Raw genomic sequence first — 25,029 nt, 5'->3', positions numbered from 1 at the left:
TTGCTGTGTAACTAATTAACGCGCTTTTCAGTGGGTTTCCCTTTTGTGCCTTTGAGGACAAACAGTTGTTCAAGTTGGAAGTTAATTAGTGGTTCTCCTCTTCGCGTCTGGTTTCCCTCATCTTTGCCACCCAGAGAATATTGATAATATGAATTGCAAATCTAAATAAGCTCCAAATTTCAAAGCTTTTTTTGGCTTTTCATCCAGTAATTTTGCATAATTTCATCCGCTGCGTTACAGATTGTAATGTGGCAGTTTGAACCGTCTGAAACCTGTCATCTGCGCCCCTCCTTAATTTGGAGAAAATAAACCGGATTTACCAATTCTCTTTAATCACTGCACTTTTATGTTCTATATCGCCGATTACAAACATACTGAATATTGTAAGTGTCCCCAGGAAGTGAGGGCTACATCTCAGATCTTCAGGTTCAAGCACTGAGAATGTCAAAAGTCTTGGAGGCGTGAAGATCGCGCGTGCGGCCTTATCCTTACATCATGCATCCTGCTAAATGACTTCTAAATTGCTCTTCTAGAAAGCCATAGTTCACTTCAATGGTCGGTTTACGCAGTTTCTAATAAGATCGATCTACAACGTTGCAGTCGAAGTCCGTGAACAATTCAAACTTTTTTTTTTGTTCTTTTTCCCAGCAGAAATATTATGTTACTTTTCTGTTTTGTAAGTTTCGCAATTTACATATTTTATGTGCTTGATTTTTACAGTCACAGTAGAACCTGTATCCTATTGTGTGTGTACCGGCATGAGGTCCACCATTAAAAAGATGAATTGTGATATGTCCCGACAGAATGGAAGCTGCTCTATGTCTGCAGCAATCCAGTCGTATACCCAGTGATGTATTACAAAGTAACATGTATGGTATTCTTGACTCATGCCGAAATTGAACAGGGCGAGAAAAGTGTGAGTGGCCCTCAAGAAGTGAACCTTAGACTTTCCGTACTCCTGAATCCTGAAAATGGTGCAAAGTTTCATCACTTTCTGAAAATCCCAAAATGCTCCAATTGTATAAAAACAAAAGCAAAAAAAGTACGCCACGTTTTTGAATATTTTTGAAGGCCTTTTTTTTTTGAGATTAGAAAAAGAAGTTCCTCAAAGGGAGCCTGTGATTATATTCACGCTGCCTGAACCGCAATCTGCCCGAAACCCATCATAAACCTGAGCGTGGATGCAAGATTGCAGGCAGATATGCTTTTCTATGAATCGATATGGCGCATCAGGGAAGACATTTGGAAAGCTGGCCAGGGACTACCTGAGAGGGACCTGACTAGTCCAGTGCCGACACCTGCACCGCTCCAGGTCTTTCCCATGTATGTAGATAGACCGAGGCTGTCAGTCACCTGGAGCGGGGTGGGGAGAATCCGCCTTATCCACATCGGCCTAGTGAAGTCTCTGGTTATAGTTCCCAGCCGGCTTTTGAAACTATATTTTCTCGTAAACGCTATATCTTTTCAGATAAAAGTGTACTTGACTGCAATGACTGACGAGGCTCTCATTCATGCCCCCCGTGGTTCGAGCAGCATTGATCTACCGACAGGTTCCATTTAACATGATCTAATAGGAGTGCTAAACAGCTCAGGCAAAAATTAAGAGACCACTGCAAAATTTTCAGTTTGTCTGATTTTTCTCTTTATAGGTATACTTTTGAGTAAAATGTAAATTGTTCTTTCATTCTAATGGTTAGACTGAGACCTGGAGAGGCGTACAAGCCGCAGTGTCTTGCCCCCACTGTGAAATTTGGTGGAGGATCGGTGATGATCTGGGGATGCTTCAGCAAGGCTGGAATAGGGCATTTTAATCTTTGCGAAAGCCGTATGAATCAAGCCGCATACAAGGTTATCCTGGCAACACCGTTGATTCCTTCAGCTCAGGCAATGTTCCCCAACATGACCATTGACTTCTTTTGTTCCAAAATAGGAACCATCTGGATTTGGTTCTTAAACAGGACAAAGAAAAGTTTACAGCGGTTTTGTATCTGGTTGCAATTTGTTTTAATGGTAAACTTGGCCAACAATAATAAAAACAGTAGCTTGTGACGGGATGCAGAAGCATGGAGTAAACCTGGCCTCATGGCCCCATCATTGTCGAACGTTTGCTCATTCCAGGAAATCTGCCGATGTAATCCGAGCAGCATCCGCCATGGCGAATGAGTGAAACGCTTGTTAGTTGAGTGATTTGATTTTTATGATAATGTGAATAATATTATTATGGGTAAGCGGGACGTGTGGCTGATACTGTACGGGGGAAAAGAATGAGTATAAAAGGAATTGTACCGTTCCTATCATTGTTGGTGACTTATGTAAGCAGGCCAGCAAACGAGCGGCGGACGACTTGAGTATAGTAAATGAGCGCTCGTTACTGGCCGCCTGGCCCCTGTAAATGAGGCATCAGACTGGCACAAATGATGGTGTAACCTATACGATATGTGAATATGTTGTACTCCGGTAGGGAAACGACACAAAGCCGTCATTACACCTGCACTCTGTCAGGCTAATTACCGGGGCAAGTATATACAATAGAAATACTTTTCTATATAGGGTAATAAAATATTGTAAAGAAACGTCTCCTTAGATCCCAGCAGCAGAGTGCAATTCTTGTAACATTTAGGGCTTTTGTGGATTCTGGTAATTCATCATGTGACAAGCAGAAGTGACAGCGTACCTTCTAAGTATAGAGGGTAGCGTACCTTGACAGCGTCTCCTGATAATCACAGATCAGCATGGCTAATCCCCGAGGTTTCTGTGGATTCACTGCCTGTCCTTTGACATAATACAGGACCCCAATGTCAGGCAGGTGGTCCCACTACCAATAATGTAGCGGGAGTACGCCCGGCATCAGGGGACTGCGGAGCCTGTACACACGTCCCGGGCTTGTTACATTTCTGATTCATTTCTGCATTGTTTGTGTTCAGCGAGTTAAGCAGCTGCCTCGGCAAATATTAGCTCGCGGGATGAGCCTTTCTCTCCTGTACTCGGCTCATAAATTGGCTTCATAATTAGCGCGGACAAGCTCAATACTAATAACATGCTGCAAAGTGGAGGAAAATCTGTCTCCCATCACGTGCCCACATATGCTGGGAAAGTGCCGAGTGTAGGAAGATATTAGCGAAGTGTGGCATAACATGCAATCTATTACTGAGCCGGAGCCATTGGATTTATTGTTTGTGGGTTTTTCTCTTTTAATAAGAATGATTGACGATAGAAGAGAAATTGATTGGAACCTGTAAGAGGAGAAGAAAATATTGTTTGTGGGTTTATTTATTTTTTTTATTTTGTGCAAAGATCAAAACAATAATCTTCCGAGTGTATTGATGAGTATCCTGCGAATACTGACGGCCGGCGTTCTTACCTCTTATTATGTCAAATTTTTATTGACATTTTAGTAAGTAATTGTATAAACATCATTATACAGAGAGGAAAGCATTACATTATGTTTCACAGCAGCTGCAGCTTTACTTATTGTTATTTATACGTAACTGCCGAACTGTGATCACATGCAGCAGAGCCTCGTGATATATACCTCAGATACAGCAGAGCCTCGTGATATACACCTCAGATACAGCAGAGCCTTCGTGATATACACCTCAGAGGCAGCAGAGCATTGTGATATATACCTCAGAGGCAGCAGAGTCTACGTGATATACACCTCAGATACAGCAGAGCCCTCGTGATATACACCTCAGATACAGCAGAGCCTCGTGATATACACCTCAGATACAGCAGAGCCTTCGTGATATACACCTCAGAGGCAGCAGAGCATTGTGATATATACCTCAGAGGCAGCAGAGTCTTCGTGATATACACCTCAGAGGCAGCAGAGCCTCGTGATATACACCTCAGAGGCAGCAGAGCATTGTGATATATACCTCAGAGGCAGCAGAGTCTACGTGATATACACCTCAGATATAGCAGAGCCCTCGTGATATACACCTCAGAGGCAGCAGAGCCTCATGATATACACCTCAGAGGCAGCAGAGCATTGTGATATATACCTCAGAGGCAGCAGTCTTCGTGATATACACCTCAGATACAGCAGAGCCCTCGTGATATATACCTCAGAGGCAGCAGAGCATTGTGATATATACCTCAGAGGCAGCAGAGCATTGTGATATATACCTCAGAGGCAGCAGAGTCTACGTGATATACACCTCAGATACAGCAGAGCCCTCGTGATATACACCTCAGAGGCAGCAGAGCATTGTGATATATACCTCAGAGGCAGCAGAGTCTTCGTGATATACACCTCAGATACAGCAGAACCTCGTGATATACACCTCAGAGGCAGCAGAGCCTCGTGATATACACCTCAGAGGCAGCAAAGCATTGTGATATATACCTCAGAGGCAGCAGAGTCTTCGTGATATACACCTCAGAGGCAGCAGAGCATTGTGATATATACCTCAGAGGCAGCAGAGTCTTCGTGATATACACCTCAGAGGCAGCAGAGCCTCGTGATATACACCTCAGAGGCAGCAGAGCATTGTGATATATACCTCAGGCAGCAGAGTCTTCGTGATATACACCTCAGATACAGCAGAGCCCTCGTGATATACACCTCAGAGGCAGCAGAGCCTCGTGATATATACCTCAGATACAGCAGAGCCTCGTGATATACACTTCAGAGGCAGCAGAGCATTGTGATATATACCTCAGAGGCAGCAGAGTCTTCGTGATATACACCTCAGATACAGCAGAGCCCTCGTGATATACACCTCAGAGGCAGCAGAGCCTCGTGATATATACCTCAGATACAGCAGAGCCTCGTGATATACACCTCAGAGGCAGCAGAGCATTGTGATATATACCTCAGAGGCAGCAGAGTCTTCGTGATATACACCTCAGATACAGCAGAGCCTCGTGATATACACCTCAGAGGCAGCAGAGCCTCGTGATATACACCTCAGAGGCAGCAGAGCATTGTGATATATACCTCAGAGGCAGCAGAGTCTTCGTGATATACACCTCAGATACAGCAGAGCCTCGTGATATACACCTCAGATACAGCAGAGCCTCGTGATATATACCTCAGATACAGCAGAGCCTTGTGATATATACCTCAGAGGCAGCAGAGCCTCGTGATATATACCTCAGAGGCAGCAGAGCCTTCGTGATATATACCTCAGATACAGCAGAGCCTTGTGATATATACCTCAGAAGCAGCAGAGCCTCGTGATATATACCTCAGATGCAGCAGAGCCTCGTGATATACACCTCAGATGCAGCAGAGCCTCGTGATATACACCTCCGATGCAGCAGAGCCTCGTGATATACACCTCAGATACAGCAGAGCCTCGTGATATACACCTCATGCAGCAGAGCCTCGTGATACAGTGGGGCAAAAAAGTATTTAGTCAGTCAGCAATAGTGCAAGTTCCACCACTTAAAAAGATGAGAGGCGTCTGTAATTTACATCATAGGTAGAACTCAACTATGGGAGACAAAACTGAGAAAAAAAAATCCAGAAAATCACAGTGTCTGTTTTTTTATCATTTTTTTTGCATATTATGTTGGAAAATAAGTATTTGGTCAGAAACAAACAATCAAGATTTCTGGCTCTCACAGACCTGTAACTTCTTCTTTAAGAGTCTCCTCTTTCCTCCACTCATTACTTGTAGTAATGGCACCTGTTTAAACTTGTTATCAGTATAAAAAGACACCTGTGCACACCCTCAAACAGTCTGACTCCAAACTCCACTATGGTGAAGACCAAAGAGCTGTCAAAGGACACCAGAAACACAATTGTAGCCCTGCACCAGGCTGGGAAGACTGAATCTGCAATAGCCAACCAGCTTGGAGTGAAGAAATCAACAGTGGGAGCAATAATTAGAAAATGGAAGACATACAAGACCACTGATAATCTCCCTCGATCTGGGGCTCCACGCAAAATCCCACCCCATGGGGTCAGAATGATCACAAGAACGGTGAGCAAAAATCCCAGAACCACGCGGGGGGACCTAGTGAATGAACTGCAGAGAGCTGGGACCAATGTAACAAGGCCTACCATAAGTAACACACTACGCCACCATGGACTCAGATCCTGCAGTGCCAGACGTGTCCCACTGCTTAAGCCAGTACATGTCCGGGCCCGTCTGAAGTTTGCTAGAGAGCATTTGGATGATCCAGAGGAGTTTTGGGAAAATGTCCTATGGTCTGATGAAACCAAACTGGAACTGTTTGGTAGAAACACAACTTGTCGTGTTTGGAGGAAAAAGAATACTTAGTTGCATCCATCAAACACCATACCTACTGTAAAGCATGGTGGTGGAAACATCATGCTTTGGGGCTGTTTCTCTGCAAAGGGGCCAGGACGACTGATCCGGGTACATGAAAGAATGAAAGGGGCCATGTATCGTGAGATTTTGAGTGCAAACCTCCTTCCATCAGCAAGGGCATTGAAGATGAAACGTGGCTGGGTCTTTCAACATGACCATGATCCAAAGCACACCGCCAGGGCAACGAGGGAGTGGCTTCGTAAGAAGCATTTCAAGGTCCTGGAGTGGCCTAGCCAGTCTCCAGATCTCAACCCTATAGAAAACCTTTGGAGGGGGTTGAAAGTCCGTGTTGCCAAGCGAAAAGCCAAAAACATCACTGCTCTAGAGGAGATCTACATGGAGGAATGGGCCAACATACCAACAACAGTGTGTGGCAACCTTGTGAAGACTTACAGAAAACGTTTGACCTCTATCATTGCCAACAAAGGATATATTACAAAGTATTGAGATGAAATTTTGTTTCTGACCAAATACTTATTTTCCACCATAATATGCAAATAAAATGTTAAAAAAACAGACAATGTGATTTTCTGGATTTTTTTTTCTCAGTTTGTCTCCCATAGTTGAGATCTACCTATGATGTAAATTACAGACGCCTCTCATCTTTTTAAGTGGTGGAACTTGCACTATTGCTGACTGACTAAATACTTTTTTGCCCCACTGTATATACCTCAGATGCAGCAGAGCCTCGTGATATACACCTCAGATGCAGCAGAGCCTCGTGATATATACCTCAGATGCAGCAGATCCTCGTGATATACACCTCAGATGCAGTGTATCATAGAATCATAGAATGTTAGTTGGAAGGGATCTCCAGGGTCATCGTGTCCAACCCTCTGCTCAATGCAGGATTCACTAAACCATCTCAGACAGATGTCTGTCCAGCCTCTGTTTGAAGACTTCCATTGAAGGAGAACTCACCACATCTCTTGGCAACCTGTTCCACTCATTGATCACCCTCATTGTCAAAAAGTTTTTTCTAATATCTAATCTGTATCTTCTCCCTTTGAGTTTCATTCCATTGTTTCTTGTGTTTCCATGTGCAATTGAGAATCATGATGATCCCTCTACACTGTGACATCCCTTCAAATATTTGAAGACCGCTACTAAATCTCCTCTTAGCCTTCTTTTTTGCAAGCTAAACATTCCCTGATCCTTTAACCGTTCCTTGTAGGACAACATCCTCAAAGCTCTTCTCTGAACTTGCTCCAGTTTTTCAAAGTCTTTTTAAAAATGCAGTGCCACCAACTGGACACATTATTCCAGATGAGGCCTGACCAATGAGGAGTAGATGGGAATAATAACTTCACTCTATCTATACTCTATGCTTCTCTTAATACATCCTAGAACTGTGTTTGTTTGCCTTTTTTTGCTGCTGCATCACACTCTTAACTCATGTGCAGTCTGTGATGTGATAGTATACCCAAGTCTTTTTCACACGTGCTGTTGCTTAGTTCTGTTCCTCCCATTTTGTAGACCTAATTTTCGTTTTTCTTGCCCAGATGTAGAATCTTGTATTTCTCCCTGTTAAATACCATTCTATTAGTCGTTGTCCATTGTTCAAGCTTATTTTGATCCTTATGAATCATTTTTCTGTCTTCTCTAGTGTTAGCTATCCCTCCTAGCTTTGCATAGTCTGCAAATTTGATTAGTTTACCTTCAGTTCCCCTATCCATTTATAAAAATGTTGGATGACACTGGTGCCAGGACAGAGCCTTATGGTTCCCCACTTGAAAAACACTTCCAATTGTATATGCAACCATTTATTACCACTCTTTGAGTATGATCACTGAGCCAGAAATGAATCCACCTAACGGTAGCCTTCTCAATCCCATACTTGGCCATTTTTTCAATAATAATTGTATAATATATTTTATCAAATGCTTTGCTGAAGTTGATATATACTATATCTACCCCATTTCCCTGATCCGCACAGTCAGTGATTTCATTATCAAGGGAAATTAGATTAGTTTGACATGACTTGTATCCTTGATATGTATCCTTGTGATGTATCCCCCAGATGCAGCGTATTCTCATGATATATATCTCAGATGCAGCAGAGCCTCCGGAGCTATCCCTCAGATGCAGTGTATCCAGATATGCTGCATTGTGATGTATAACTCAGATGCAACGTATCCTAGTGATATATACCTCAGATGCAGCATATGCTCGTGATGTATCTGTCACAGGATTACTGCGACATAGAGGAGTCAGAAGACCCCAGCGTCTGATTTCGCCTACTCCTGCACTGATTAGAAGCACTTCACCCTCACATTAAATAGTGTAAGTTACTTTTAGCAGTGCAGGGATTAATTTGCTCAGTTGAGAGCTCCTGGAAGCTTTCCTGAGTTAAGGCTCTCAGCTGTGCATTCCTTGCAACTCCAATCTCCTATATAATCTGGGTCCTGGCTATCACTCCTTCTCAGAGCTAGCTTATGCTGCGTAGCTGGAAGTTGTTGGTGATTGTAATTGGAGAAGGCATTTGGTGGATTTTTCTGTGACTATTACTAGGTTTTGAGTGTGTGATAATTTCCTTGCTTCTCCTGCTTTGGTTTAACCCCATCCTCCACTCCCCGGTGTTTGCCTCTGTTGTTTGTGTGTATAAATGATGTACAGCTCAGATGCCGCACGCTGCCCAGCTCAGATGCCGCACAGCTGCATCCCATACAGCTCAGATTCCATGTCGTACATCTCAGTCGCCGCTCAACTGCATATTGCGCAGCTCAAACACAGCATAGCTACATGATGCACAGCTCAGACGCCACATGATGTGCCACTCAGACGCTGCAGAGCCACAGATTAATTTATATCTCAGATTCAAATGCAGACAAGTGAAATTACAGAATATTAGCTTACATAAATAGGAGATATCAGGAAGAAGCTACTACCGCAACGTCCATCAGAGTGAGTGTCCATCATTTGTGTGTGAGACCGGCATCAACTTGTCATGTTTCTATCGCCTTTTCGGTCACCATATCTGATCTGCACACAATTATATGTGCCTCTGTCCAGCACAAGTACTAATCAGCATTATCACAATAAGATTTATTCCTAACATTACTGTTGTTTTGGTATTTAACTTTAACAGTGGAATAGAGATCCCCATTGTGATTTCTGTGTTACTGCATAGGTAGCACACTTGATATTTAGCAGTTGCATTTTCTGCACTTAACCTTTATCACCTGCAGTCAATGTGTGCATACATTTACTGGTGTCAGTATACACTTCTACTATGACATTCTATTCATTTGAATGTAATTATTTCCCATTTAGACAGATTTTTACCCATTTGAGTTAGTGTCCAGGGTCAGATTTATAAGCTATTCAAGTAGTTAGATCGCCTGTGTGGGGAGTCACTTGACTATGATTTTCATGTATATTGATTGATTGAGACTTTCCTATATTATTTAGTCTTGTGATTTTATTGTGAATAATAAAGATTGCCGTTTGTATTTATATATGGATCTCTTCTTTATTCTGGTCAGAACCTGTAGCCAGTATATGTGATAAATGAGTTATATTGCAGGGCCATTAATATATTGTTTGGGCATATTGATAATTGATAAATCGGTGACGTGTCAGAACAATTAGTGCGAATGCTCATTGATTGCGTGAGTAATAGTTTGTGCAAATGAAAATCGTGGATCTGTCACTATGACGTTGTGCTTTGCCAACATGAGGTGGGTATCAGTATCCTGTGACTGTACTGAAATATGACATTGGAAAGATCATTGCCATATTCTTTAGTAGATGTGTGCTATTGGGGATAAGAGTTGGGACGTTGTGGCTGTCACGGACACAGCTTGGTGTGGTGGGCACACAGACAGACTTTCCTGTCTTACCCATGAGTGGCTGAGATGGGCATTACCCACTGAGACCAGATTGACTGATATTTGCGTTGGCGACATTTATGAACCTTTTTTCCTAATTTATTGTATTGCTTGCTCTTTTATTTGTTGCCCATTTCTAGAATACCTCTTTGACCTGTGTACACTGTGTGAGGAGCAGATGTCTATCACGCTAGTCTTCTCCATTACTCTTTACAAATGTGCTAACTGCCAAGTTAATGAATTGTACATGTATCAACTAACATTGATCTATAAAGTAGTAACAGATAGTCCCTGATCTAGGCTGTAATTTCATTTATACGTGCACTGAATGATGGGTCATACCTTACCTTTGCATGCCGTGTGGGCCTTCACTCCCGGCAATTAGCTTCTTAAGAGGATTATGGGATTTAAAAGGCCAGTAGCATTAAATGGCAGTCTACTTCCATCTAGCAAATAAGCTGGAACAATAAAGTAGAACAGGGCAGGGTTAATTTTAGCCTTCTAAGAAATTGCAGCTATTGAACTTCCTAATAAATCAATGATAGAATAAAGTCTGACCTTCACAAATGAATTGGTCATTATGGTCAGCGATGGCAAATTCTAAATACTTGTCCTCCATGAACAAGTAATTGGCACAGAAGCTTTTATTACATTTTATTATAGGCCTAGCCTTGTGTAGTTTCCTGCCGTGTCTTATTTGTTTTCTAAAAGATATCCCCAGGAGATATCCTAAAGATCATGAAAAGCAATGCCTATCTGATTCCATTACTAGCCGTGACAAAGAATTCTACCACGGACTGCAGAATATGACCCGATATTGCAGCTTGTTGTTGACCTACCCGCTTCCTACATGGTTAGACTAGGGCAGTGCCGTGATGGAATATGCCGTAAGTGATTGACACGCATTTATGCTGAGACCCTCAGTATTCTTGAGAATGGGGTCATCTCTCACATTTCCAGTAATGAAAAGGTAGAGCTACAAGCGCAACTTTCTTGTTTCACCTCTATGGAAGTTCTAGATATTGTAGTGTGCGCTCTCTTGCAAAATTGTGGTGTGCGCTCTCTTGCAAAATTGTGGTGTGCGCTTCCTTGCAAAATTGTGGTGTGCGCTTTCTTGCAAAATTGTGGTGTGCGCTCTTGCAAAATTGTAGTGTGCGCTCTCTTGCAAAATTGTGGTGTGTGCTCTCTTGCAAAATTGTGGTGTGCGCTCTCTTGCAAAATTGTGGTGTGCGCTCTCTTGCAAAATTGTGGTGTGCGTTCTCTTGCAGAATTGTGGTGTGCGCTCTCTTGCAAAATTGTAGTGTGCGCGCTCTTGCAAAATTGTGGTGTGTGCTCTCTTGCAAAATTGTGGTGTGTGCTCTTGCAAAATTGTAGTGTGCACTCTTGCAGAATTGTGGTGTGCGCTCTCTTGCAGAATTGTGGTGTGCGCTCTCTTGCAGAATTGTGGTGTGCGCTCTCTTGCAAAATTGTGGTGTGCGTTCTCTTGCAGAATTGTGGTGTGCGCTCTCTTGCAAAATTGTAGTGTGCGCGCTCTTGCAAAATTGTGGTGTGTGCTCTCTTGCAAAATTGTGGTGTGTGCTCTTGCAAAATTGTAGTGTGCACTCTTGCAGAATTGTGGTGTGCGCTCTCTTGCAGAATTGTGGTGTGCGCTCTCTTGCAGAATTGTGGTGTGCGCTCTCTTGCAAAATTGTGGTGTGCGTTCTCTTGCAGAATTGTGGTGTGCGCTCTCTTGCAAAATTGTAGTGTGCGCGCTCTTGCAAAATTGTGGTGTGTGCTCTCTTGCAAAATTGTGGTGTGTGCTCTTGCAAAATTGTAGTGTGCACTCTTGCAGAATTGTGGTGTGCGCTCTCTTGCAGAATTGTGGTGTGCGCTCTTGCAGAATTGTGGTGTGCGCTCTCTTGCAAAATTGTGGTGTGCGCGCTCTTGCAAAATTGTGGTGTGTGCTCTCCTGCAAAATTGTAGTATGCGCTCTCTTGCAAAATTGTAGTGTGCGCTCTCTTGTAAAATTGTAGTGTGTGCTCTCTTGCAAAATTGTGGTGTGCGCTCTCTTGCAAAATTGTGGTGTGCGCTTTCTTGCAAAATTGTGGTGTGCGCTCTTGCAAAATTGTGGTGTGCGCTCTCTTGCAAAATTGTGGTGTGCTCTCTTGCAAAATTGTGGTGCGCACTCCCTTGCAAAATTGTGGTGTGCACTTTCTTGCAAAATTGTGGTGTGCGCTCTTGCAAAATTGTAGTGTGTGCTCTCTTGCAAAATTGTGGTGTGTGCTCTCTTGCAAAATTGTGGTGTGCGCTCTCTTGCAAAATTGTGGTGTGTGCTCTCTTGCAAAATTGTGGTGTGCGCTCTCTTGCAAAATTGTGGTGTGCGCTCCTGCAAAATTGTAGTGTGCTCTCTTGCATAATTGTGGTGTGTGCTTTCTTGCAAAATTGTGGTGTGCGCTCTTGCAAAATTGTAGTGTGTGCTCTCTTGCAAAATTGTGGTGTGTGCTCTCTTGCAAAATTGTGGTGTGTGCTCTCTTGCAAAATTGTGGTGTGTGCTCTCTTGCAAAATTGTGGTGTGCGCTCTCTTGCAAAATTGTGGTGTGCGCTCTCTTGCAAAATTGTGGTGTGTGCTCTCTTGCAAAATTGTGGTGTGTGCTCTCTTGCAAAATTGTGGTGTGTGCGCTCTTGCAAAATTGTGGTATGCGCTCTCTTGCAGAATTGTGGTGTGCGCTCTCTTGCAGAATTGTGGTGTGCGCTCTCTTGCAAAATTGTGGTGTGCGCGCTCTTGCAAAATTGTGGTGTGCGCGCTCTTGCAAAATTGTGGTGTGTGCTCTCCTGCAAAATTGTAGTATGCGCTCTCTTGCAAAATTGTAGTGTGCGCTCTCTTGCAAAATTGTAGTGTGTGCTCTCTTGCAAAATTGTGGTGTGCGCTCTCTTGCAAAATTGTGTGCGCGCTCTTGCAAAATTGTGGTGTGCGCGCTCTTGCGAAATTGTGGTGTGCTCTCTTGCAAAATTGTGGTGCGCTCTCTCTTGCAAAATTGTGGTGCGCGCTCTCTTGCAAAATTGTGGTGTGCGCTCTCTTGCAAAATTGTGGTGTGCGCTCTCTTGCAATATTGTGGTGTGCGCTCTCTTGCAATATTGTGGTGTGCGCTCTTTTGCAATATTGTAGTGTGCGCTTGCTTGCAATTTTTGGAAACTTAATGGAATCTCTCTTTCTGTCTCTCTCCCTCTCTTTCTCTTTTCCAAGCTGTTTGAGACATGGTCATTTTCTGGAGATCAATGCAGGTACTACCTGTTAGGGCTTGTGCATATGGCTGAATTTTCTGTCTTAATGCAATCTGACAAAACATCAGCTTGGACCACTGTTATTCTCAAGGGCATATGTCGGAGCTGGTTCGAAGAAAAGATCGCAGCATACCTAAGCTTGATTCAACTTTCAGATCACACTCAGTCAATGAGTCCATGGAAATCTTGGGACTGCACTCGGATGACATCTGAGTACAATCCAATTTCCACAGACTGACAAAATGGAGAAATTATTTTATGTTTTTTTTTCTCCATCTCCTCATCCAAAAGAATCAGATCACACTATGATGAAACTTTGATCAGAGTATGATTTGCAAAATGGACCCGACTTTCTTGGATGAGAGAATATACCCTAGCCTTAGACTTGCATCAGACATGTAACAAGAATTATTGTTTTGTGGACATTCATTGAACTGCGTTGCTTTACATAGACAAATAGACTTAAGGTAACGCAAGTTTCCCAGGTAAGATTGTTGAATTTCTAATGTTTTAACTTGTATTCTTCCGAACATTCAGATTTAAGATGATTTATGTAATACATAATTTTTTAAAAAAAATTTTGCTCTGTTTTTTGTAACTGTGTTAAAATAGTTGCATGTTTGGAAAATCACGACCAAAAAATGCGTTGCAACCTAATCCTGTGAACACTGCCTTAGTGATGGCGGAGGATACTTTTGGAGACTAATAATAATACTCTAGTGTATCTCTGTGGGGCATAATACATAGTGTATGTAGAGTACAAGCACGGAGCTATTGTATTATTGGAGAGAGATGCATAAAATGGACAGAAAGAAAGTAAACAAAGCAATCCCTGACATTGAGCATCCAAATATTAGTAATTGCCAAGGGGAAAAAAATGATGACATTTTCATGCGACAAGAAATAATTGAGAAATAAACAAATGTACTAAATTCAGTCACACATCAGAACTTTATTAACCAGGTAGGTTCTGATGAAATCCGCTCTCAGCTTAACAGTTGGGCTATTTTTCGGTATTTTAATATACCAGGTCTCTGGTCTGGGGGAACAAGTATATGACAAGCTGATGCCAAAGGTGTTTATGAGCTGTGTGATAAAATAACCTGCACTTATTGTGGTCCGAGAACAACGTATAATGTCTATGTACGGTATTTTAGAAAAACAACTTTGAAATGACCTTAATTAGAAATCTCTTTAAATTTGGTCTTTAGCTCCTGTGCAGATCTTTGTATCTCCATGGTAACAGACTACAAACATACAGCGTAGTCTGATCCTGCTATTTTAGATGTACGGTAATTGAGCTAGAAAAATGGATGTAAAGGTGGTCAAATCCGAGAAATCTCTAAAAGCACCCCTGGTCTCTCCCTGTTTTTGACTAGTGTATGGCTGGTCTCCGTTGTGCAGACCACATAGCAGGAGGACATTTTAGGTGTACCAATCCTGGCCCCCTTATTTCCTACCTAACGTCCACATACATGAGACATGTTTAACACCACATGATCACGGAGAATGATTCTGTTAATCCCCGTCCTCATTTTGAGGTTGTCTTTTTCTGTGGCTTAGTTCACTATGGAAGAATAATACATTTCGGATTACGTTTCTCTGCGTCTCCTGTTTTGTCTGTATTAACTGCCTAGGCTATAGGTACGTCCATAGAATCCGTACTTTTGATGTTAAATCTGCTCAACATTTTTATTAAATATACTAAAAGTAACAGATCCTAGAAGATTAACAGTGTATAGCGGCTGCAGATTTACTATGTTGCGGTGGATATAAATAGCTCGTAAAGTGACAGTTTAATAATCATCGAGGACATTTTAATAAAACCCATCTCTTGTTCTGTAGCTGTGAGACTTGTCATTTCTGTTCCACATGTGTACCTTATTGACTAAGTGGCGGATTTTTCCTCACTAGGGATGTATAGCAAAAAGATGTTAAAAGAAACGTTTTCTGTACAATCAGTTGTGTGCTGTGGGAAATTAATATTTTATTTGGCCTTCTACAGCAGTTCTTTTTTGATTTACAGTGGGAAATAAGTAGTTAAAGGAGTTTTCCACAACTCAGACAACCCCTTCTGAATCCCTGTGTTTCCCACTAGTAAAATAACAATACTTATCCTCCTCTCCGGTGCTGGCACTGTTGGCACAGGCTCTCCTGGGGATTATGTGACATTATGTCACGCAATCCCTGCTGCCAGTCAGCACTCTCCTTCCCTATGGACCAATCAAGACATCCTGAGGAAGTGAGAGAACAGCCGCAGCTCTCACTTCCTCCAGATGTAAATGACGTCCGTGCGAGAGGAGAATGAAGGCTTTGCTGATTGGCCGCAGTGATTGTTTGTCATGCAATCACTGGGAGAGCCAGTGCCAAAAACGCTGGAACGGCGCCAGCACCATAGGCAAGTATAAGTGGTATTATTTTATTTAACAGGGAAATATAGGGATTCAGAAGCGTTTGTCCTAGTAGTGGACAACCCCTTGTAAGAGTTCACTCTGTGGGTTCTCCTCTGCCTAATATATGTATAGCGGTTCTTGTTAAGTTTTGCTTTTCTTCCATCTATTCTTGTGGTTTATGGATTGTCCACTACCATTCTCTTCCTCCCATACTGGCGCTTTTCCAGCACCGTCTGCATTGGGTTTGCCAGTGTTTGAGTGACATTGTTATGTATTAATGCATGAAATGGACCAACAGTGCCTATTCTTTATTCTATCCCATAAATCTTTGGTACATCTCCACTTACTGTATCTGTCTCCATTTAAGGTTATGAGTTCTTCTCTTTTGTCAGTTTTAGCCGTGGTCAGGAAATTTCATGTAATATCTTCTTTTGTTTTAGAGTGCCCCTGAAAGTGGAGCAGGCCAACAATGCTCGAGATGCCCTGGCAAAGGCAGTCTACGGCAAGCTCTTTGATCATGTGGTTAACCGGGTAAACCAGTGCTTTCCATTTGAGAGTTCCTCCTATTTTATTGGCGTCCTGGACATTGCTGGCTTTGGTAAGTGATCCTAATTTCTATATATTTTTTTATGAATAAATTTAATTCTTTTACTAAGAATATGATAAAACATAGACTAAGATCATATTCACATTGAGATTTTTTGCTATCCTATTTTGATTTGTTGCCAAACATTGGTAGGTGGCAGACACTTCTGTTAACACTAGTATCCCACGGACATGGCATAGTGATAAGAAGAAGCTTATTTTTTTGACTGTTGACATTGGGGTACAATTGGGCTACCCCCATATACTGTAAGTTAGATTATTGGTGGATCCTATAAAATCTCTCATTATGTCATGTGCGTGACCAGTCTTAACCACCAAACACGACCATATCAGACTATGGCTTTCGATATCGCACCCTGTGTTATTCCGATGGCTTCCCTCGAGTATATCTCGCAGCTTTGTGACTCGTATGTCTGCACTACATGCTTTATTTCCCCAAGTACATTCCCTTTCACACTCATTCCTTTTCTAATATTATGTTTCCGTTTTCTCATTCATGTCATTCTTTCTATTGCATTTTTCAGCATTTTATCTATTGGTTCAATTTCACGTAGCGCCACCGGAATTGAATTTACCTCTTCTACCTCTCTCACAAGTCGTCCTTTTCTAGACTTATCATTTAGCAGGAGCTGAGAAATTAACTTATAGTGTTCTTGGGGTAATTTTGTGAACTATCCTTTAAATACTGAAATTTACTTTACAGAACATTGCTACAGCTTTAGATATTTCATTCCTGGGACAGAAAATTAGTATTTTGAGTATATTTTGAGTATATTATGCGCTATACATCTTCCGGAGGGAAGTTCAGAAAGCAAATAGCCAAATAAAGTACATAGCAAAAAAACAAGTGTTTCCAATATATCTCAGGTAGTAGGAACACTCGGCTTTTCTTTACTAAGCATATTTGGACACTGGAAAATTGAAGCTATACAGTATACTATTGGATGAAGGACTATGCAGCGATATTTCTTTGAGAGATCTCTAATTTCTGTTTGAGGCATCTATCAAATCCGTTAGCGAAGTTTCAGCTTCTATCGGCTGCAATAACACATTTTGCCAGCCAAAGTTCACCAATATCAATTTGAGGTGAAATAAAATGTTCTCATTGACAGTCAATCTAAAATAAATGAAGAAATGTTGTACATCACTGATTCAAGCACAAATGTGACCGTTTTAGGGAGTTCCAAGCAGAACTATTGCCCCATTACATCATTCCTGTTTTCGGAAAGAATTTCCTCCTTTTTTTTAGTGGCATTAGTATTTGCGCTTTATTCTTTATATGTTTTGCTCCACTTTTTAAGTTGCCTTTTCTATTATTAGTAGTAGTAGTATTCAACGACTGTGCTTGTCCAGATGTTTTTGGCACATTTTTGTAACTTTTTAAATCATTTGCAACCTTTGGTGCAGAAATGTTGCAAAAATTGGTTCACACCTTCAGCATTTGGTGAATTTTTTACATCAGTATTTGTAAGCCAGAACAAGGAGTGGAACAATCAGAGGAAAATTATAATAGTAACTTGTCACCACTTCTGCATCATCCACCCATTCCTGGTTAAGGCTTACAAATACTGAGGTGTAACCAAACACTCACCAAATACTCAACGTGTTCACGTGGACTGAAGATGAAGAGCATTTTGGATACACGCCAAATTCATGAACAACGCATGCCGTTTTGAGGAATTTGAAAACAAGACTGTGTTGCACAGTCCTAACAAGGGTAAAATATTCAACGACCATATTTGCCATTAGCCCCCAAATCCCCTGATGACGTCATATAGGTGAAACCTGTTGGGGAGGCTATGAGCTAACAATTTTAATAGCGACTGCAATTGTGTGTTATAAGGATACTATCTTATGGACTGCAGTCATGACAGGGAATATAATCCAATTACACGAATATATAGAGCTAATCTAATAGCAAGGAATAAATACATCAGAATAATAATATAACAATAGCCCTTGTGCTTTTAATTGTTAGTTATTGTGCCTTATTAATAATTTATATAATTTATTAAAAGTTAAAGCAGTTGTTCACTACTTTAACTTCTTCCAATCAGACGTCGATGACCTATCCCAACAATAGGTCATAAATGTTAAACACCCGGCACCCCTGCTGATCAGCTGTTGGCGGCCGCCGGATCTGACCAGGTACGGAGCTGCTCCGTCTACTGTATAGTGACTATGGCTAGGTACTGTACATCCACCCCCTATTTATTTGAATAGGGGTGGATGTGTGGTAACTGCCAACTTTGTAACTGGTCCATTTTGGCCGCCAACACCGAGATCAGTTGGGATGCCAGGTCTCGTAACCCCTCTGATTAGGCGTTGATTACCTATTCTAAGGAAAGGCCATCAGTGTTAAAGTATTGGACGGCCATTTTATCTAAAGGACCGTGAATTAGTTATTTCTTTACCTAAGGCAAATATAGTTGTTGTATTTTGAATAATTTGGCACTAAAATGACATTGAATATCACAAGGCAAAAAGAAAAGTGATTTCAATAAATTGTAAATGACGAATCTGGCAAAGGAGGAATTTTTGCAGATAAATTGCAGCTATTAACTTAAAAAACTCTTAGTTGCTTGTGCAAATTTTTAAAAGTGTTAATGTACAAAAACAGACAAAATCAGGATATCATATGGATGTGAAAAACAGACATACAGATGAGACACAGAGGGAACAGGGATGAAAATCATCCTTTTTTTTGCACATAAAATTTGGCCATTTTTCATAAACTTTATTAAGCCCAGCCTTAAAGCAATGTCAGCGATGGGTAGGGTAATAAAACCCACGTGAAACAGTCCTCTAGCCGCATGTACGCTTAAAGGGAGCTTGTCATTATAATAATGCAGTCAGATCTGCATGCAGCATGTTATAGAGCACGGGGAGCTGAGTAGACTGATAAATAGTTTGTGAGATAGGATTCAGTATAACTTATAATGATTTCATTCTCTGCTCTTTCTGGGATTTTTGGTCCAGTGGGCGGTCCTATCAGTGACTGACAGCTATCTTAGTATGCACGCTTTTAGAAACAAAGCTGTCAGTCAGTGATAGGACCGCCCACTGGACCAAAATCCCAGAAAGAGCAGAGGTGTAAATGATTAAAACCCAAGTTACACTGAATTTTTTCTCACAAAACTACAGTATATATGAATCTACTCCTCTCCCCTTGCTCTATAACATGCTGCCTCTAGATTGGCCTGCTTTTTCGTGGTTCCAGGTTCCCGTTAACATGGCAGTGAAACTGAACTTTGATCCAATACGATGCTAATGTGTAAGGCTACTTTCACACTGGCGTTTTTTTTAATACGTCGCAATGCGTCGTTTAGGGGAAAAAACGCATCCTGGAAAGTTGTTTGCAGGATGCGTTTTTGCCCCATAGCGTAACATTACCGACGCATTGCGACGTATTGACACACGTCGCAACCGTCGTGCTACGGTTGCGCCGTGTTATGGCGGACCGCCGGGAGCAAAAAACATTAAATGTAACGTTTTTTGCTCCAGATGGACCACTTTTTCCGACCGCGCATGCGCGGCCGGAACTCCGCCCCCACCTCCCCGCACCTCACAATGGGGCAGCGGATGCGCCGGAGAATGCATCCGCTGCACCCGTTGTGCGGTGCTAACAACGCTAGTGTCAGAATCTCGGCCCGACGCAATGCGACGGGCCGAATTCCGACGCAAGTGTGAAAGTAGCCTAACAGTGCTGATAGGTTGCTGTGGTTTTAGGGGGCATAAAAGTGGCCTTTAGGCCCGCCATGTATGGAAGTTTGAAAAAGTATAAAAAATGTTTTAAAAAATCCTGTACGTAACTGGTATCTGCATCTGTGGCTACCCGTTTAATTAAAAGGACACTATATATATATATATATATATATATATATATATATATATATATATATATATATATAAATAAATACATATACATATATATAGTGTTCACTGTGAAAGAAACGAAAGAAAAAAAATCTAAGTAGTTGAATTTTGATCCTCGGATGTTGAGCGGGACTGTAGAGAAAAGCAATGCTGGACCCTGCCTAGTAATGCTGAAAAAAGCAGGATAATTGGTTGGGTTATTTGGCCATTTTTTAACAACTGTAAATGAAAGAAAATATTAAAGAAAAATACAAGACTCAATTTTGCTGTTCTCTGTTTTCAGAATACTTTGAACACAACAGTTTTGAACAGTTTTGCATTAACTACTGTAATGAGAAGCTTCAGCAGTTCTTTAATGAAAGAATCCTAAAAGAGGTAAGTGAATATTGTCTGATTTTTACCTGTGAAGCAGAAAGCAGAAAGCAAAAAGCGTTACATCAGATTAATTGCATAAATTATTGGGGCATCTGTCATCCCTGGAGTTGCTTCAGTTTATGTGTAGAATAGTAAATTTCTCACTATTAACAGTAAAAGTTATGATTATCACTGATTTGTTAATGGAATTAGTATATTTTAGTGACTTTTTTTTTTACTGTAGACATTAGATAAGATTTCTGATTCCACTGGCTTTGGGGCATTGGCTTGAGTAGCTTTTGTGTGGAGCTCTTCACGACTCTTCCCCAACAAATAATGTCAGGAAAAATAAACAACCAGTTGAATTTAATTGAAGTTGCTGACCCCTTTGTTCTTCTAACCACCAAAGGTGTCTGGTAGTGGCTTAAGGTTCATTGTCTCAGGTAGATTTCTGCCCTAAATGAGAACCAGTTTGACAATTGGCGCTCGGTTACAGGCCCAGTCAACCAGATCGATACCATGTGGTGATAGAATGATCTTTAATATCCCATACAGCATGCATTTTGTCTGTGGCAGCAAATCCCGCTTACACAGGCAGTTGTGCTGCCAGCATCAATGATTTCATGGCCCACATAAACCGATTGGTCAAATTTATTAAAACAACGCGTTTCAGAGTTGGTTCAGTTGTTTCCTCAGCTTCCTTTGTACCTAAGTTGAAAGGAGTTAAACCAACTCTGAAACGCGTTGTTTTAATAAATCTTGTCTTTTCCTCTGCCATCCTTGGCAGCACCTGGCCATCACCGCTGATCTCCATTCTTCTATCTTGGCCATACAGAGGATTACATGTAAGGTAACAATAGATAAAATATATTTAAACAAGCCTCACCGTGTAATAAGCAGAATGGTTGTTCTCCTCTTTGCCTGCATTGATCAAACAACCGCTGTACCGGTAATTTGTGCGAGAAAAAATGATTGGATCGGCATAAAATATTAATGCATGCATGTGTATGGGATGGGTCTAGACGAATAGCTTATTTGGTCATCAGCTATTGAAGGTGTATGGTTATGGTTACCTTTGTTATTACCACCTTTGGTTGTCCTGAGCAGTGGAGAAGTTAATAATTGAATTCCCTCGGTGTCTTGGGTAATCCCAACATTTTTACTAGTCTATGAAAGGATAATGTGTTTGAAATTGATTTTCTGGTGGTCTAGGATACCGCCCTTGCTTGATGGTCCACAGTAGACGACTGTATAACCTCCCAGTTATGTGTCCAATCTCCCACCAGAGATGTCATCATTTTTAGCTTTACTTGATCAGCACTGATCTATTAGTCCCTGAAACGGGTGGTGAAGCTCAGGCCTGCAGCATGTTTATGGCCCTCGACGACCTTTTATCTGGTCCCCGGGCAGATTCCCGAGGACCACAGTGCTTGGGTCGGCAACGTTATTTTGGTGACCGGCGGTCCATTAATTTCTTCTTGCTCTGTGAGCACGAGCACACAGTGTTCACTACTGAACGCTGAGGAGCTTGCAATGATAGACCAGTGTTAGCGTCAGGGCGTATTTTGTGGGCGGAGTTACCACGTAAAAATTGTACGGCCCCCGAAGAATGGTATAAATATCTACATGGTCCTTGGCAGCAATAGATTCCCCATCCCTGTACTAATTGGGTCAAAGAAACCAGTGCACGTATTGTCTGATTTTTCTAGAATTGTTGTAAAGGAAACAATCATGAGGTCTAGCTAGACCAGCGTCTAGTCCAAAAATACAGTACGGTATGTTATGTAGACCATTTGTGCATGTGAATACACATCTCTACCAACCTTGTTGCCTGAAATATTTTCTCATCATTACTGTGCCTCTTCATCGTTTGCTGCATACAACTGGGAATCAGAAGATAAATGTCGCTATGAATGCCTATGAGCATTTTGTAGAGCAGCTGATACAACAGTGGAGATGGCTCCTGTTACGTGTGCCTAATCTACATTTATGGAAATAAGCCTATGGATCTATTATACATATGTATATTACCTTATGTGTAAATTGTACAAATGTTTCCTGAAAATTGGCATTTTCCCTGCTTTTCAGCATTTAACAGAATTCTACGGAAGGGGTATCCAGTATTGCTGAATTAGAATTCTATAGACTTTACCAGGAAATACGTTATTTTTATGGTTTATTAAATATTGCAATGTAAAAAATCCTGGAATTTCTATCATTGCTTGAAGCTCTTCCTCTTAGAAATAGGGAAAATGTTAGATAATTATGGAAGGCAGGCATTTTTAACCTCCAGACCTTTTGTCCTGGTCAGGCATTACAATACAGATGCTGTTTGCAGAGCCTGGTTAGGACCAATGGACTACAGTATTTCTTGCCTAAAAGCGCATCGCAGCTGTCGTCTTACTCCATTTAGAAAATACCGTAGTTCTTTCATGGAATAATGACTGGTCTGATAGGTTCTTTCCGTGTTTGGTCAAGTTGTTACTGCAGTGGGATGGCGCAGGCTCAGTAACTGAGCCTGCGCCATCTAAGATGAGTTTCCACTGCACATAACCGGTTTCCTGGGTGTATAACTTGATTGCCACTTTCAATAGAGGTGCTGCTCCCTCTGTTTCTTGATCAACCCCGTGACAATATATCATCATGGTAACTGTGGGTAGAACAATGGCCCCAATAGCATGATCTTGCTACATTTATCAGACCCTGACAATGGCAGGGCTTAATATATTGTCTGTTAGTTACATGCTGAGAAACATAATACTTCAATACAGAGTTGTGCTTGTATGTACCCTCACCAATATCTAGGCATTTGTAGGCTCCAGGAGGCACCCAAATCCCACCGACAGATATCGGAATGAAATCCTCAGATCAGCTAACAGTCACGGTACTGTTGACTATCATATGGAGAATTGTGCAACTCTACAATGATATGCATCGCCAGACCATCCTGATCCCATCACCAAACCGGTCATGTTGGATAATGGTGCAGGTGACATAATGTTACACATAACGTCTCTGAACTCTTGTCACATGTTGAGTGTAAACCTGCTCTCATCTGCGAAGAGAATAGGTCACTGATGGCAGACTTGACAATTCTAAGGTTCTCTGGCAAAAGCCAATCGAGCTTCATAGTGCTGGGCTATAAGCACAGCTTACACTATAGAACATTGGATTTTCATGCCACCCTCATATAGTCTGCTGCTGACAATTGCTTAGAAACATGCATGCCAGAAGCTTGCTGAAGGGCATCTTATAGGGCTATGACAGGGTTATTTTACTTCTCCTCATGCAAAGGAAGGGAGGGAGTCCTTCTGCCATCCTACATCTCACTTCGACTCTTCTTATGTAACTGCCCATGTCCTGGTATATGCTTCATGTTCTTGAGACTGTGTTGGGAAATAAGGCAAAATGTTCAACATGAATGTTATGTGGGTTAGAATCAGGAAGGATAAGGAGAGAGTAATTGTCTGTGGTCACCTTTTTCCCTTTGGACATTGTCTTGCTGTTACCTCTCTAGTTGTCATTTAAATGTCCACCAAAGCAGCTGACATTCATTCACAATTGCATAATTGGACCAATATCCTGAAGATTCTGACAGCAGTTTTTTTTTTTCTTTGGAATTTGAGAGCAGCATGATGTAGTGGCAGAGAGCCTGAATCCAGCAAAATGTCACTTAGGACTGTTTGATGCAGTTTTGATAGAATCCCTGTTTTCTCTACTGTAGCTGTCGCAGTGGAGAGACACTGTCAAGCTGTGTGAGGGAGAAGCAAGGTGCACAACAACAGGAAGAGGGTGGGGGAGCCAAACACTAGAAAGGTGGGAGTGGAGATCCCTAGGCAGATCTGAAAGCACCCTGCCTGGCCTAACGTCTCTAAATTGGTTCCACACCTATCGATGAGCAGGAACCTAATCCCTGACTGCCTCTAGCGATAGACCCTGGATAGGGAGGGGACCGGGTGTCGCTTGTCAGCCCCCACTACAACTAAAGACTAAGGAAGACAAATGAGGGAAAACATTTAGCTTGAGATGACACAAGAGAGTTCACACCAGCAATGATGCAAGAGGTTTCAAGAAGAAACTAGTCGACTTCTAGCACTTCCAACAGGCAGAGGTAAATAGAGCTTTCACCTGCACCTTGCTGAAGCAACTAAAGGTATTTAAACATCCAGCAAAGGTGTGTTAATCAGCAGCAGACGGTGGAGAACACCACTAGATCCTAGAAGGAGAAGGATATCACTCCAGAGCAGAGATGCAAGATACAGAATGTGCCTGCAGAGCCAAATGCAATGACCTTCTACAGCAGAATCAAGATTGACTGTGATACCGGACACACCCGTGACAGACCCACACCACTGATTTGCACTTTCTGTGTACACTGTACATTTTCAGTAAGCTGCTATGGGGGCATGGTTACATAGATTAGCC

General features: G+C 41.8%; 1 protein-coding gene across 6 annotated transcripts in view; it reads left to right on the top strand.

Annotated features, from left to right (window-relative positions):
• Positions 1-25,029, top strand: part of MYO6 (myosin VI) — a 326,341-nt gene that overhangs the window by 165,899 nt on the left and 135,413 nt on the right. For all 6 annotated transcript variants that reach the window (XM_069726515.1, XM_069726516.1, XM_069726514.1 and 3 more), the window contains exons 13-14: positions 16,209-16,366; positions 20,534-20,625. In XM_069726515.1, the coding sequence (XP_069582616.1) occupies positions 16,209-16,366; positions 20,534-20,625 (250 nt within the window). The remainder of the gene's footprint in view (positions 1-16,208; positions 16,367-20,533; positions 20,626-25,029) is intronic.

Source organism: Ranitomeya imitator, chromosome 5 (assembly GCF_032444005.1).
Source record: "Ranitomeya imitator isolate aRanImi1 chromosome 5, aRanImi1.pri, whole genome shotgun sequence".
Taxonomy (NCBI): domain Eukaryota; kingdom Metazoa; phylum Chordata; class Amphibia; order Anura; family Dendrobatidae; genus Ranitomeya; species Ranitomeya imitator.
The sequence above is the reverse complement of the archived record's forward strand: the minus strand, read 5'-3'. Positions and strand labels throughout refer to the sequence as shown.